This window comes from Abramis brama, assembly GCF_963993115.1.
Source record: "Abramis brama genome assembly, chromosome: 6".
In the NCBI taxonomy this organism is placed as follows: Eukaryota; Metazoa; Chordata; class Actinopteri; order Cypriniformes; family Leuciscidae; genus Abramis; species Abramis brama.
The window spans coordinates 28,284,967-28,298,167 of NC_139968.1; the positions used below are offsets into that span (position 1 = coordinate 28,284,967).

At 37.6% G+C, this 13,201-nt stretch overlaps 1 protein-coding gene across 1 annotated transcript in view; it reads right to left on the reverse strand.

Moving 5' to 3' along the window:
- Window positions 1-11,487, reverse strand: part of LOC311085632 (ribonuclease inhibitor-like) — a 55,289-nt gene extending 43,802 nt beyond the window's left edge. The window contains exons 1-8 of the mRNA XM_084118172.1: window positions 11,372-11,487; window positions 11,000-11,173; window positions 10,497-10,707; window positions 10,180-10,350; window positions 9,819-9,992; window positions 9,345-9,515; window positions 8,058-8,231; window positions 7,219-7,383 (exon numbers count right to left, since the gene is read on the reverse strand). Coding sequence (XP_083974298.1) covers window positions 7,219-7,383; window positions 8,058-8,231; window positions 9,345-9,515; window positions 9,819-9,871 — 563 coding nt within the window. The 5' untranslated portion in view covers window positions 9,872-9,992; window positions 10,180-10,350; window positions 10,497-10,707; window positions 11,000-11,173; window positions 11,372-11,487. The remainder of the gene's footprint in view (window positions 1-7,218; window positions 7,384-8,057; window positions 8,232-9,344; window positions 9,516-9,818; window positions 9,993-10,179; window positions 10,351-10,496; window positions 10,708-10,999; window positions 11,174-11,371) is intronic.
- Between the last annotated feature and the right edge of the window lie 1,714 nt (window positions 11,488-13,201).

Consider the following 13,201-nt stretch of genomic DNA (forward strand, 5'->3'; position numbering starts at 1 on the left):
AAATATAAGTTTACACTTTGCAGTTTGAATGTCGTCCTGTATAATGACGGAGTATGTTTTTATGTGTCCACTGTTCAATCGTGCCCACGCCACACACACACACACACGGTTTACTATCTGGGGACTCTCCATAGACTTAATGGTGTTTATACTGTACAAACTGTATATTCTATCTCCTCACACTAACCCTACCCCTAAACCTACCTATCCCAGAAAACTTTCTGCATTTTTACATTTAAAAAAAAAAACTCATTCTGTATGATTTATAATCTTGTTTACCCATGGGGACCTCTATTTAGGTCCCCACTGTGACACGAGTCCCCATGAGTCTGTGTGCATTCAGGTTAAAGTCCCCACCGGGATAGAAAAACATGAACACACACACACACACACACACACACACACACACACACACACACACACACACACACACACACACACACACACACACACTCCATTGCAATCTTGACATCACAGCCTGTTCATTATAGACTTAATAAAATATAATAATAAAATAGTCAACCTAACATATAAAAATTACACTGCTCTAAATAGTCAGTAGTACAATTCGTACATTCACAGTAAGCACCGCTCCACTGTGATGTTTCCAAGCACATTTTTGCGCGTGTGAAGAGGATGATTTTTTTCGTCGATATTGGAACACGAGTGCAGAACAAAGCCTATAATAAAGAATAGTTTAGCATCCAAATACATCGCAAATGTTGAAACATTTTGATTCTAATGAGAGGGTTACGTGAGCCCAACACTGCTTACTTTCATTTTTATTTTTACATTAAATTTAAAGGATTTGTTGTGGAATATTTTGAGTGTATCATAAAATCAGAATAAGGTAAGTCAAGTAATATTTTCTGTCTTTTATATATTTATATATGTGTATATATATATATATAAATATAGCTGCGAACAGCGATGAAGGGCCAAAGCCGGCGGTACCGCCACCCTGGTGCCTTTAGTTAACTAAAGGCACCGGGGTTGCGGTGCCACCGGCTTGGGCCCGTAATCGCTGCTCGCAGCTATATTTATTATTATTATTATTATTTTGTCAACCTTTCGGCCACTTTTGGGGCCCTTAACATGCTCGAAAACTCTTGAAACTTTGCACACAGGTCAGAACCCGCGGCCATCAGGGCCGGGCTGAGGCTGGTACCCGGGCGTGGCAGGGGGGCTCAACAGCGCCCCCTGGAACGGGATCCGAACACGTGTCCATAAATCAAACACGCTTGCATGTAATAATATGAAACTCGGTACACATATAGATCTCATCGGGCCGAACAACTTTCGTGCTCTAAGTTTTACGCCAGCCCAACAGGAAGTCGGCTATTTAGGGTTGTTTGGAAACGCATGCTGTGGAATTTAATGTACTCCTCCTAGGGAATTCATCGATTCGCCTCCAAACTCGGTGTGCATGAAGTCAAGACATTGAGGATGCTAAATTGCGGACGGATTTTTGATATCTCGAACGGTTTGGCCGTGGCGAGGAAACGAATTTATGGCGAAAAAATGAAACAGGAAGTGTGTTATAACTTCTGCATACATTAACTGATCTTGATGAAACTTCAGCAGTGTGTTCGTTGTAAGAGGCCGATCGCACAGATGTGACTATTGTGAGTCAAAGTTATAGCGCCACCAACAGGCAGCAGGAAGTACATCACTATTAAAATGCTTTGAAATCACTGTCTTATTTTTACCAGTTTTGCTTCAAACTTTATGTGTACAATGTAGACACACGGCAGATGTAAACCTGTGAAAGGATTATTGATATCTTAGATCCTGTTGCCGTGGCAACGCATCAAACTTTAATATTCTTTTTTTATGCTTTTGAGACTCTTAACATACTTGAAATTGCATGAAACTCGACAGACACATCACATTTATTAGCCCGTAGACATGTGCAAAGTTTCAGAAACGGGCGTGGTGAGGGGCTCAGTAGCGCCACCTTTAGTCATAAGTGGGGGGGTTAGTTTTATCAACAGCAACAAAACTTGGTATGTGTATTGTTCTCATCAAGACGGACAACTTTCTAATTTACATGATCTATTTCCGACCAACAGGAAGAGAGATATTTTGGTTTGAATGTGGATTTTCTGAAGAATTTTCTCTCCCTCTCTCTGTGTCTCTGTGTGTGTGAGGGGAGGGGGGATTTGACTATTGCTTTTATATTGTTAATCAAGGTTTCAGGGGCTTTTGGGGTCCTTAACATGCTCAAAAACTCTTGAAACTTTGCACACAAGTCAGAACCCCCTGCCATAAGGGACGGGCTGAAGCTGGTACCCGGGCGTGGCAGGGGGGCTCAACAGCGCCCCCTTGAAAGGGGTCCCAAAACTTGGTCCATAGATCAAACACGCTTGCATGAATTAATATGAAACTCGGTACACATATAGATCTCATCGGGCCGAACAACTTTCCCCCGGTCAAGTTTTACGCCAGCCCAACAGGAAGTCGGCTATTATGGGTTGTTTGGAAAACGCTTGCTGTGGAATGCGAAGTACTCCTCCTAGAGAATTCATCCAATCCCCACCAAACTCGGTTTGCATGAAGTCAAGACATTGAGGATTCTAAATTGCGGACGGATTTTTGATATCTCAAACGGTTTGGCCGTGGCGAGGAAACGAAATTATGGCGAGAAAAGAGAAACACGAAGTGGTATAACTTCTGCATACATTGACTGATCTTGATGAAACTTCAGCAGTGTGTTCGTGGTAAGAGGCCGATCAGATGGATGTAACTATTGTGAGTCAAAGTTATAGCGCCACCAACTGGCAGCAGGAAGTGTGTCACTTTCAACATGCTTTTGACAAAAGTGGGGGGGTTAGTTTTAACTACAGTAAAAAAAAATTTGTTTGTATATTGTTCTCATCAAGCCGGACAACTTTCTAATTCACATTCATTAGTTCTGGCCATCTGGAAGTCAGATATTTTGGTCTGAATGTGGATTTTTTGGATATTTCAGACTCTGAGTTTTTAGCCACTCCTCTTAAACTATTTCTTTTATTCCCACCAAACTTTTTCAACATGATGAAAATACATCAAATATGCTAAATTGTGAATGGATAATAAATATCTCAAACGGTTTTGCTATGGCGAGGGATTAAAGTAATGTCCAAAAAGGAAACACTAAAAATCTTCTAAAAAATGTAATTATCTACCATTTATTTCTATATAAAAGTATACAAATATCACAACTAAACCCATTTTATTCTGTTTTTGCAATTCAAGAAGAATGAAAAAGTTAAAAACAGGCTATTTAGTGCTATTTGGTTAAACAAAAAAGCAAACATAGGGCTATACTGCCCTCTTGTGTCCAAAAGGACATCAAAATAGTATATAAAACTTTTTACCAGGTAGGCCAATATTGTATTTAAATATACATTTATTAGGTATGTGTCTGAGGATATTTTCCCACCGGTTAATCGACGTGTAACACCGCTGGGGGCTTTTGAATTGCCAACTTAAAAACGAAAGTAAAATATGTTCGTCCGCACTGACATTGATAGTGGTTGAGCGAGCGTTTCAAATGAATTCGTATGGAAGTAGGAATTAACTGAAAAACGTTCACTCTGTTCTGCTCGTTCCTCACCGTGGATGCGCACCGTTTTAAATCGCTAATATGAGCATTTTAGTTTAATTTTAAAATTAGCACCTTTTGGGCGGAGGATTGCTTGAAATTATTTTACAAAAGCACAATATTGTGTTTTATTGCGACTGTACACAAATATAAGTTAACACTTTGCAGTTTGAATGTCGTCCTGTATAATGACGGAGTATGTTTTTATGTGTCCACTGTTCAATCGCACCCACGCCACACACACACACACACACACACACACACACGGTTTACTATCTTTGTTGGGACTCTCCATAGAATTAATGGTTTTATACTGTACAAACTGTATATTCTATCTCCTCACACTAACCCTAGCCCTAAACCTACCTATCACAGAAAACTTTCTGCATTTTTACATTTCCAAAAAAACTCATTCTGTATGATTTATAAGCTTGTTTACCCATGGGGACCTCTATTTAGGTCCCCACTGTGACACGAGTCCCCATGAGTCTGTGTGCATTCAGGTTGAAGTCCCCACCGGGATAGAAAAACATGAACACACACACACACACACACACACACACACACACACACACACACACACACACACACACACACACACACACATTCCAGCATTGTAATCTTGACATCGCAGCCTGTTCATTATAGCCTTCATAAAATATAATAATAAAATAGTCAACCTAACATATAAAAATTACACTGCTCTAAATAGTCAGTAGTACAATTCATACATTCATACATGCGATGGCTCCACTGTGATGTTTCCAAGCACATTTTTGCGCTTGTGAAGATGATGATTTTTTCCATCGATATTGGAACACGAGTGAAGAACAAAGCCTATAATAAAGAATAGTTTAGCATCCAAATACATCGCAAATGTTGAAACATTTTGATTCTAATGAGAGGGTTACGTGAGCCCAACACTGCTTTCTTTCATTTTTATTTTTACATTAAATTTAAAGGATTTGTTGTGGAATATTTTGAGTGTATCATAAAATCAGAATAAGGTAAGTCAAGTAATATTTTTGGTCTTTTATATACATATATATATATATATATATATAAATATAGCTGCGAGCAGCGATGAAGGGCCAAAGCCGGCGGTACCGCCACCCCGGTGCCTTTAGGTAACTAAAGGCACCAGGGTTGCGGTGCCACCGGCTTGGGCCCGTAATCGCTGCTCGCAGCTATATTTTTGATTTCATCCATAAGTACTTCTGAACCTATCTCTTCTTCATGTACATTCTATTTCTGCTCTTTTTGCTCTTCTGGCTACACATTGGCTAACTATAAACTACATTAGAATTAAGCTCTGTTTTGCTCTTCCGGCTCTGCACTGCTGTTGATGCTTAAATGCTTGCTGCGCTGCTCTGCTTGATGTACATTTACATGTATATTCAATTTCTGTTCTTTTTGTTCTTCTGGCTCCGCACTGCTGTTGGTGCTTAAATGCATGCTGTGCTGCTGTAATTGATGTGCTTACAGTACTTGCTGTGCTTGATGTACATTAAATTTCTGATGTTTTGCTCTTCTGGCTCCTCATTGCGCTACAGCGGCTTTTGCTTGCTGTGCCTTGCCGGGCTTGGCCCCGTATTGCTGCTTGCAGCTATATTTAGTATTGTATTTAGTTAGTGATATCACTGTTGTGAGGTCAAAGACTCGATGAACTGCTGCCATGTCAAATCTGAAACAATCTATGCCAACCACAAGCCTCAAAGACACTTGTTTGTTATCATTTGTTAAGTTGACATTGTTTTAATTGTTACGCCAGAGGAGAAGTGGCTCCCCCGGTGTAGTCTGGTTTCTTTCAAAGTATTTTTCTCCTGCTACAACCATATTTGATGTTTTTCATTCCTTGCCACTGTGACCTCTGGCTCGATCACTGGGGGATTAATGACACATGTGGTGACTTTCTAGCAGCTCCGTTTAAACTACTTAGAGGCTGGGACATTTTATGACCAAAATCTTTAATTGTCAACAACAGTAATAATACATGTAACAATCTACATGTCACAATCTGTTTAAAATGAGAGATGTTATAAACTGAAATTAAATCCATCCTGTATTTTCAAATAGCAAATTTGAAAAATGTTACTCGCATCAGACTAAGAGAGCCAGTTATTTTCATCATAAGACAATCGATCATACCTTTGTATGCTTTTGTAATGGTATCCACTGGAGGCAAGTTGTAATTGAGAACCCAAGTGCAGTTTATTATAAATAAAAACAAACATGAAACAAAAACATGGTGTGGAATGAAAACAAAAACCAAGGCATGAACATGAACTTACATAACAGCAAAACTACAGGAAACAATACTTGACAAAAACACATGGCAAACATGAGGGCTTAAATACACAGACTAAATGACAAGACAAGGGACACCTGTGAACAATGAACAGATTAACCAATGAAAAAACACATGGCAGGATCACATGACAAACAGGGAATCACATGACAGACATGAAGCATGACAAGACACAGGCCCTTGTCCCAAATGGTGCACTTCATGTGGACTTTCGTGGACTTAAATTGCGCGTGCTCGCTGAGTCTATGAGTCTGTAGGCCGTCCCATTCAGCATTTTACCGCTCTGAAGTGTGCTCAGCAGCGCCCCCTTTGTACCCTTGAAGCGGTCTTCCGCGAAGCCTGCATAGATGCAGGCTCCACACACTTTAACTACCCAGGAATCCTTGCGAAAGGCCAATCAGACAACGGATGGGAGGAGATTTCAATCATGGGTAATTGTTGACATGGCTGAGACGAAAATATTACCGTTTTTATGACCTAGATGTACATTTTACCAGTTGTTACTTACAGTTTATACAAACATTATGGTCATCGAGCAGTGGTTGATGTCTCGAACATAATAATAGCACGTTGAATAATACGATCGCATTATGATTCATTAAATAAATAGAACCGAATGTCAGGGCTTTACTGAGTCATATGTAAACATATGAATATTGAAACCTGTAAATTCATCTGAAACTCATGCACATTTTCATTATGTGTTAAAATTTTAATCTTAGTTCAAATGGAACAGTATTATTATGTACAACTGTATACATCATTTAAATAAGCATGATGTATATATTGTCTAATGTCCAGGTGACATGCATAATATCAAAATATAGAACTGTAAAATTAGGCTGTGTATAGCTGACATGGAAATAAGACGTCGGAGCGCAAAAATGTGATTTCTCCTTTCCAACAACAACCAGACCGTTATTTCCGGCGTGACGATCGAGTCTGTCCCAAAGATACCTCTCAATGCACCCTCGTGGACTCGCGACAAGGGCCCTATAGGTCTGCACTACATGACGTCACCAAAGTGTGGACTCTGAGGAAGTCCACAAGTCCGGAGTGTGCCATTTGGGACAGGGTCATAGAAACATGACAAGAACAAACCCAAAATTGTGACAGCTTTTAGATAAATCTTTACTGTTGCTTAGAAAAACAACAACCAATATTTAAATCTCTTAATAAAACAGAGGTAACCAAAAAATATTGATCTCTTGATTACCTTTGAACGCTGTGTGACCGAGTCACTGTGGCACTGATATATGTGCTGAATAATACTACACAATAAAGCTAGATCTGGTTTGTGTAGCTGATGGTGAAATATACTCACTTCAGTATCTTCAGCTTCGAATTCTTCAGTCCCTCACAGATCTCTTTGACTCCTGAGTCCAGCAGACGGCTGTTGTTCAGGTCCATCTCTTTCAGGATGGTATTTTTGGAGAGAACAGTAGCTAGAACTGCACAGCTTTTCTTTGTCATCTCATAATTATTCAACCTAAACAGGAAGACCTGATTTATTATTCTTGTTTTCAGCAAATATTCAACACACATCAGTTCAACAGGTTTTCATATTATGTTCACACATGTGGCTGACATTGTCAAAAATTTGTAGCACTTCAGAAACTCTTGCTGTCACGCACTGGCTGGGGAAGAAGATCAGGCGAAGTGGATCTAAAACAGCAGTGTAACTTTATTTAATAAAAGAAAACAATAATCCAATATGCGAGATGGCAATGTAGCATGAGCATTAAGCTGTGTCGTCAGCAAGTCATTTCCTATTGTGCTTTTGATCAGCACAGTCGGTGGAGAGCAACTGTTTACGACTGCAGAATCTGACAAGTCCGCCTCGCCATCGCATGAGTTTTTTGACATGTCAGCATGACATCAGACACAGGCCCACACTCAGACACATTTCTCTGGCTTGTATCCATTCAATGGTTCAACCACCATTGAATGGATCGGCAAAGATTTTTCTCATCTCAAACGAGCCTAATAAATGACGGAAACTGAAGGCATATTATACACTTAAACTAATGATGAAACGAGGAACGTGTGTGTAATCAATGAGAAAATGAGAAACTATTACAATAGAATTATAATGTTAAAACAATACATTAATGTTAAATATAAAACAAAAAAGTTATAATGCATAAAATCATGTTTGCTCACTTTATTTTCTCCACTTTGCTATGAGAGTCCATCAAAAGAGCAGAGAGCTTCTCTCCATCCAGATCTCCTAGTTTATCTCCACTCAGATCCAGTTCTGTCAGTAATAATGGACTTTTACCCAGAACTTCAGTGAGATACTCACACGCTTCCTGTGCAGCAGGATTTTTCAAAAATCTAAACAAAGTAGATTATCATTTTATATCATATAATCTTAAAATTGAATGCCTTTTGCAGCACTCTTACTTTTTAATGGGCCCAGTTTATGTACATAGTGTGTGGTTAGTGTCTAAGTGCAAGATTCTGATCTAAAATCTAGCAACATTCTTTTAGAATCTAGCATTCACAATAAACTAGAAGGAAGTTTTTTGTGTTCATTTTTAAAAGTTACCAGACATTACCAATTTAATTATTGAATTGTTGTTAGATGTGAGGTTAAAGCCACACCGTGTAACTTTTCAACCTTCATAATATATTTCCAAGACCCTTGTGATGGTACATCGACTTACAATAGGTTGAATGACACGTCTGCCATAGCCTGACGGGGTCTGTATCGCTTTTACTGGCACTATGTAACTTCGGGGTTCGGGTAGTAACCAGAGCACAAAAATAACTACAAAATTCGACTGCTTTACGGCATACGTCACTTCCCCCACCACTTCTTCAAATTCGGACGTGAGTGTTTATATACTGTCTATGGACGTGAGATGCCAACCAGCGTTTGTTTTCGGCTTTCGTGCGTATGTTTTTGTCATGGGGGCTGTTGTGTTTACACCTGGCCACTTCATGCGTTTTCTCGGATCGGATAGCTATCCGATCGTGAAAAAACCAGGTGTAAATGCCCTCCGAAACGCATTCAAGACAGATTTCAATCCGATCGCTCAAACCACTTCAGGAGGAGGTCTGAGACGCAAAATATCAATATCTCACTTGTAATGTTAAGTGATGTTATTCAACAGTATTTTAAATGTTTATTACAATTGTATAAAACATTTGATTTTATGCACTTTCAAAGGGACAGACAGAGTTTCTAGTAAAAGGAAACACACAGATTTCCTTTGTGCACTTAAAGTATGGTAACTGATTAAACACTTCTGTTCTGTTCTGTTCCTTCTGTAACTGATTAAAATGCTTATGTTCCTTCCTAAATGAATTTACATATTGTATGTGATGGAAAGGATATTTTAAAATTGCAGTTTTAATACATATTTAAACATTTTAATCACCTGATGGTCTTTAATTTATAGAATTCATTCAAAATACTACACTTTATAATTTTAAGACACTTACATCGGTGTTAGTTTACAGTCTGGTTTTTGTGCTACATCAAGGAGCTCCTTCACTCCTGATTGTCCAGGATCATTTCCTGTGAAATCCAGCTCTATCAGGTGTGAAGGGTTTGATCTCAGAGCTGAAGCCAGAGCTTTATAACCTTCTTCTGTGATACTGCAGTCTGAAAGTCTGTAAAACAAAAATAAATTTGGACAGAGATTAGTTGTGGGCTTATAAATACATTCTTAAAAACAACTTAGAACAATATGAACTAAACCACATTTACATAGTTTATTCAGTTACATAATTGATTACGAAATTTAAAATAAGTGACATGTGAAAAGTCTAACTATCCAAATAGTGAAACGTGAGCTGAAAAGAATAAATATGAAATTAAAGCCACAGTACTTTTCATTTTCAGTTAATCTGATAAAAGGGACATTTACAAATGTATATTAACATTCAGAAATGTTGATGAATAAAAATACAGACTTGAGTTTCTCCAATCTGCATTGTGTATTTTCCAACAGAGGACAGATACTCATTATTCCTGAATTTCCTAGTTTATTTCCACTCAGATCCAGCTCTATCAGGTTTGAAGAGTTTGAATTAAACGCTGAAGTCAGAGCAGAACAACCTTCTTCTGTAATACTGTTATTATTCAGCCTGAAGAGAAAGAAAACAAAGACAGGAAGCATTCTTCAGTGTGTTTCAGCCACAATAACAGAGAAATAAATCAACATGATGGTTCATTTAATAGCCCCCCAAAACTTTAAAGAACAGCAATAACAGTATTCGATTAGACTCTGAAATTGATTACTTTGCAGAGTATATAACAATGTAAAATACTCACTGAAGTATGCTGAGTTTACAGTGTCTATCCTGCAGTAGAGCAGCGAGCTTCTTCACATTTGAGTCTTCTAGTTTATGTCCACTCAGATTCAGCTCTCTCAGGAGTAATGGGTTTTTACCCACAATTCCTCTCACATACTGACAGGCTTCATCTGCAGCAGGACCCAAAAACCTGCAGAGGGGAAGATGAATTAACTTTGCGTAATGAAAAACAGTGTCCGATTATGATGGGGAAAAAAAGTGTAAAATGTTTTTTCTTGAATTTATTTTGATCCAACAGACAGTATTAGTTAAATAATATTTCTATAAACAATTCACCTGCATATAATTTTTCTGTTATTTCATCATATCTCATCTCAGTGTCTTCAGTTGAAACTCTGGATCCTGTAGTAAATCATTGAGCTCCTTCACTCCTGATTGTCCAGGATCATTTCCTGTGAGATCCAGCTCTATCAGGTGTGAAGGGTTTGATCTCAGAGCTGAAGCCAGAGCTTTATAACCTTCTTCTGTGATACTGCAGTTAGAAAGTCTGTAAAACAAAAATAAGTTTGGACAGAGATTAGTTGTGGGCTTATAAATACATTCTGAAAAACATCATGAACTAAACCACATTTACATAGTTTATTCAGTTACATAATTGATTACGATTTTTAAAATAAGTGACCTGTGAAAAGTCAAAATATCCAAATAGTGAAACTGAGCTGAAAAGAATAAATATGAAATTTAAGCCACTGTAGTTTTCATTTTCAGTTAATCTGATGAAAGGGACATTTACAAATGTATATTAACATTCAGAAATGTTGATGAATAAAAATACACACTTGAGTTTCTTCAATCTGCATTGTGTATTTTCCAACAGAGGACAGATACTCATTATTCCTGAATTTCCTAGTATATTCCCACTCAGATCCAGATTTATCAGGTTTGAAGGGTTTGAATTAAACGCTGAAGTCAGAGCAGAACAACCTTCTTCTGTAATACTGTTATTATTCAGCCTGAAGAGAAAGAAAACAAAGACAGGAAGCATTCTTCAGTTTATTTCAGCCACAATAACAGAGAGATAAATCAATATGATGGTTTATTTAATAGCCCCCCAAAACTTTAAAGAACAGCAATAACAGTATTCGATTAGACTCTGAAATTGATTACTTTGCAGAGTATATAAAGAGTATATAAAAATATAAAATACTCACTGAAGTATGTTGAGTTTACAGTGTCTATCCTGCAGTAGAGCAGCGAGCTTCTTCACATTTGAGTCTTCTAGTTTATGTCCAATCAGATTCAGCTCTCTCAGGAGTAACGGGTTTTTACCCACAATTCCTCTCACATACTGACAGGCTTAATCTGCAGCAGGACCCAAAAACCTGCAGAAGGGAAGATGAATTAACTTTGCGTAATGAAAAACAGCGTCCGATTATGATGGGGAAAAAAGTGTAAAATGTTTTTTCTTGAATTTACTTTGATCCAACAGACAGTATTAGTTAACTATTTCTATAAACAAGTCACCTGCATATAATTTTTCTGTTATTTCATCATATCTCACCTCAGTGTCTTCAGTTGACAGTTTGGATCCTGTAGTAAATCATTGAGCTCCTTCACTCCTGATTGTCCAGGATCATTTCCTGTGAGATCCAGCTCTATCAGGTGTGAAGGGTTTGATCTCAGAGCTGAAGCCAGAGCTTTATAACCTTCTTCTGTGATACTGCAGTTAGAGAGTCTACAGAAAAGAATACAGAGATAATATCACTGAAAAATAGAGACAAATGAAATTACCAGTGTTAGACACAGTAGAGTTAGAGTCTAACATTAATATGTTAGACATTAACTCACCCGAGTTTCTCCAGTTTAGAGTTCTCTTTCAGTCCATCAGAGAGCAGCTTCACCCCTGAATCCTTAAGATTATTATTGCTCAGGTCAAGATACTTCAGACTGCTGGAGGCTGACCTGAGAACTGAAGCCAGAGCTAAACAGCTTTCCTCTGTTACTGCACACTGGCTGAGTCTGAAAAAAAACAAATTGTCAATGTATTTGATTCAAACCAGCTTCACCAGTTTGAGAAGCATGAGTTTTACTGCACATCTCTTACTATCAGGCCTCAGTTACAGTCTCATAGTTTCATGATTTATGATTAGTTAAGATACAATTAGCTGGATATTGGAATCTTTCATGATTCTTATTATTCATCTTTTTTCATTTGGACCTTGCCACAATAATTTTTCTGTTATAATTCATGTGGCTTCTTCAATATTGAAAAAACAGAGCAGATAGATCTACAACCAGCAAATCATGAATTCATTATGGTCATGAAGGCGATGTAAATTGACCATATTTGTTTCTGAAAAAAAGTAGATAGTATAGTAGTGGTAAACCAACTTTTAGTCGTCACAATTTATGTTTATTAACTAATGGTATTGAAATCTATTATTTATACACAAACTTTGTAAAGGATATGTAAATCACACCTTACCTCAGTAACTCCAATTTGCACTTTAATCTCTTTAGTCCAGAGGAGAGGTGAATTACTCCTGAATCCTGTAGATTATTATTGTTCATATTCAGCTCTTCCAGATTGTTATCTGAGTTGAGAGCTTTAGCCAGACTTTTAGTCACAATCATTTAACCTATAAGAAATAATTTAGAAATAAAGTCAAATTTAATAAAAAACAATGGATTTGCTATATAGAAATATTTTTGAATTACCCATTTAGTAATTTTAGACAAACAAAAAATATACTCAAGGGTGGTGGGCTACACTGACAATACAGCTAATCTCATTCTGCTATATAAAAACAAACAAACATGATTGAATAAAATAACTGTAATCTTTAATCAAAAGGAGTTTAGTTTGATTTAACTTTCATAATGAGTCTGCAGAGGTAGATAATCTGGGAGTTAATGATGATTTGATGTGGGCGACATAAGTATATATTTTGTCACCTGACTCGCACAGAGATCTGGAGGGCAAAACATCCATAGAACTACAGCACAGATCTGTCACCTTTTTACACCTTTTTTAAAACATC